The following is a 3446-nucleotide window of genomic DNA, read 5'->3' on the forward strand; positions in this document are numbered from 1 at the left end:
GAAATTTTAAAACAGTATGCAGTAGAACAGTAATTTTTTATATACTATAAAAATACACTTTTTTGTTTAGAGAACATGTTGACAAAAATGTCCATAGTATACACAAAACAATAACAAATCAGTGTTATACAGTTTAAAAGAAAAAGAATCTGCTTTCCAGCCATTTGTTAGGGCAGCAGCATCAGAGTCTGTGAGTTTGAAGTCACACTGGTGACACACTGGTAAAGAAGGCTGGCGCTGGAGTTCCTGGAGCTGATTGATTCTGCAAAGAAGAATATTGCACAAACTGCTAAACATAACTGGAAATTGTTCACATACCGTAACACAGTGAGGAACCAAAAAACGGTTTAGTGAGAGCCGTCTTCAAGTATGCTGCAAACCAGAGAGAAATATGTGGTCATTCCTGGCAGGAGCCATCACCCTCCAGAACAACATGAGCTGATGACTCCCCCCCCCCCCAAAAACCCAAAAAACAAAACCCAAACATAATTTCCCTCAGTTGAATAATAAAGTATTTGTAATTAATTTCATCTCCACAGTCTATCTAAACCTAGTCACTAAGGTATACCTCTCTTGCACACGACACTGTGCCCCTGCCATGCGATTTCCTCCTCTATCTCTTGCACCAATAAACCACTTGGATGCTGCCTTTTCTGCCTCTTTTCTGGTAATCTGGCTGGTAAGAGCATTTTTTTTCAAGCTGCCTGTAATGCACAGATATTGACCACAAGAAAGTGAGACTATATTACTGAATCTAAAGACACAGCTGTACTTCTCTTTTTTTTGTTACATACTTATATTTATACTGTGACACGGCATAAAATCTCACATAAATGTAGAACGAAAGTATAAAAACCTTAAGTCACTGATTAAATTGTTTGGAAGACTGACTACAGCTGAAGTGAGCATCTGTTATTCAAACATCAACAAAATATCTTACAACTAATGAGCTTACCATATAGCACTTCAAAAATTTTAAGCCCTCGAAATTCCTGCTTTCCATGGCGCCCAACGAAGTTATATTGCCTGGAAAGAGCATTGTCCATAATGAAGGCCATCATTTTTCTGGTGGCTTCATCAACAGTGCTCCCACCGATCTCTACCACAACAGCAACCTTAGGACACACAAGGACAATAATTTTACTGGCAGTAATACCATCAGTCACACCTAAAAGAAAACCTGCACAGCTACACAGTAATTAGGCTCAATAATTTTGATGCTATTTGACTGAGAAAGAGTTAAGTATCAAAGTCAAACACTGTCTGATGCAAATGCAAAGAGCTAAATGACTGATCCACCAAAAGTGATTTCTTAAGGTTTGGTGTGGCACAACTTGTAATGTAAGTACAACTTATTTTATTTTCAAAAACAGCAACTTTTGTGGAGCTCACCTTCCACTACTTCATTGCACTGACCATGTTTGAACAAACACCAACTTTCCTTGATCATAACTGCTAGCATAAAACACAGATTGAGGCATTAATCAATGACTATTGTTATTACATCATTATTATTTACCACTTCTTTCAGGAAGACAGGGTCTATCAGTTTTTGCTCCAGTGCTTCCACATCTGCGACTGTCTGGAGAGGAAAAACAGCACCCTCGGGTAATACTGCAGCAACTGGTCCATCACGTTGTTTGAGGAGAGACTGTAGCATTCGACTGTGGATCCTCTGAGTCTCCTTAATGTCTTCCAGGAGGGTTATAACACGTACAAACATGCTGGTATTGGTGGCTTGTACAAGTTGTCTTGGAACTGGTTGTGAAACCACAGGTGAAGGAGTTGAGGGTGGTGGTAGCTGAACAAATGGATGAGTGATGTTCAGGTGGGGAGTTTCACTTGAATGTCTATTCTCCATTGCTGATGGTGATGAGGTCTCTGGCTGTTCCGCAGCGTTGTCCCAATCCTCATCTGAGCTTGACTGGATCACTGGCCTTAAAATGAATTTTAAAAAATATTAAAAAACCCCACAAACAATTTAGTTACTGGTTAGTCCTACAAACTAAAAACATTAATGTATAGTCCGGCATCAAAAGGAGTCTAAAACAGATTTTTAAAAGTCAAAAAGTTACAAAGTGCTATTTTAAGATCATATCTAAATCTGGTGAGCAGCAATGGTCTGCTAAAGATACTGTCAGTTTGTTTTTGTTTTTCTTATAATCACCACAATAAATTGTTGCTTTTAAGGCGTTTTTAAGAAACATAATTACCTCCTTTTCTGCTTCCCTTTTCCCAATCTGCTTCCAGAATCCGACTCAGTCTGCAGATCAGAGGTTGCTTCAGACCTCCGCAGTTTCACCCTGGCATTTTCATAGTTTTCTGTAAATTTTTGACATACATCAACAAAATGTTGTTAGTGAAATTACAGTGATTTTTTTTTGTTCTGTCTTTAATGATAGAATATTTGGTAGCAATAAACAAAAATGCTTCTTACCAGCTTTCCCCAAGATGCGAACTCTGTACTGTGACCAGTTTGCATCTGGAGTAACTCCATCCTTTACAGCCTTATTGATATTGACTCTCCCTGGTGGCCAGAAACAAGAATCTTCCGCTGGTCCTGTAAACCACTTGCAAGGAATTATGGATACACCTCCACCATCCAGAAATTCAACAACTGCAAATGGTAGCATGCTAGGGAGAAAGCAAAAAGAAGCCAACTGGTACAGCAGTGGCAATGCCACATATCCAGACTTCAGTGGCAAAAGCACCATTTTCTGTTTTAATTCATCAAGTAATACAAGATGCATTTGTTTAGACAGATTTGAAACAAAGTAAATTCCAAGGCATGTTGAGTCCAATGGATAGCTGAAAAAGGCATTACAGTTTTCAAAGACCTGACACAGTGCTTTGACAACTTGGCAATCCTGTAAAATGTTTGCCACAATAAGAATTTTTCCCCCTACATTGAAACAGTTATCTCCCATGGAGCAAGAAACATATGTCTGTCCATCAGTGTATTTTCTGTACTGCTTAAAAGTTCCAAGATCACTTGTTATTGGTCCAGAGTTATGAGGCTGTTTAAGAGGAGAGGGAACAGACATCCTCTCTTTTCTTTTCTTCTGAATACTTTGCGTCTCATAGACGCGCTTGACAATTTGTTCCACAGGTTTATGAGGCCTCCGCACAATCTTTTTCAGTTTACCCAGGAAGGTTTCAAATGGGAAGCAAGAAATACTGTCCAAAGGTCCAAACTTTCGCGCATCTTCAGCTAGGTGTATTAAATTATGTACATTATAACCAACAAATTCAAGACCATAAATCGAACCAAAATCTTTCACAAACTGCTTTAAAACATCCTCTGCATAATCACAGTTATCAATACACAAATCAGGACTTAGAAGAATTCTTATAGATACAGATAAAAGTATAAAGTGTCTATACATTTGGCTCGGTATATTATTAAACAGAACAACTGGGCCTGTGTAAAGCAAAAATTGTCTCAG

General features: G+C 38.5%; 1 protein-coding gene across 1 annotated transcript; it reads right to left on the bottom strand.

Annotated features, from left to right (window-relative positions):
* Positions 1–303: 303 nt before the first annotated feature.
* Positions 304–2635, bottom strand: LOC109195078 (uncharacterized). Its single transcript, XM_019346513.2, has 6 exons — positions 2438–2635; positions 2214–2322; positions 1520–1937; positions 956–1115; positions 569–704; positions 304–372 (listed from the first exon to the last, which is right to left on the bottom strand). The coding sequence occupies exons 1-6, from the start codon at positions 2631–2633 to the stop codon at positions 348–350; spliced, it is 1044 nt and encodes a 347-aa protein (XP_019202058.2). The 5' UTR covers positions 2634–2635; the 3' UTR covers positions 304–347.
* Positions 2636–3446: the final 811 nt, after the last annotated feature.

This window comes from Oreochromis niloticus, linkage group LG17, assembly GCF_001858045.2.
Source record: "Oreochromis niloticus isolate F11D_XX linkage group LG17, O_niloticus_UMD_NMBU, whole genome shotgun sequence".
Lineage (NCBI taxonomy): Eukaryota > Metazoa > Chordata > Actinopteri > Cichliformes > Cichlidae > Oreochromis > Oreochromis niloticus.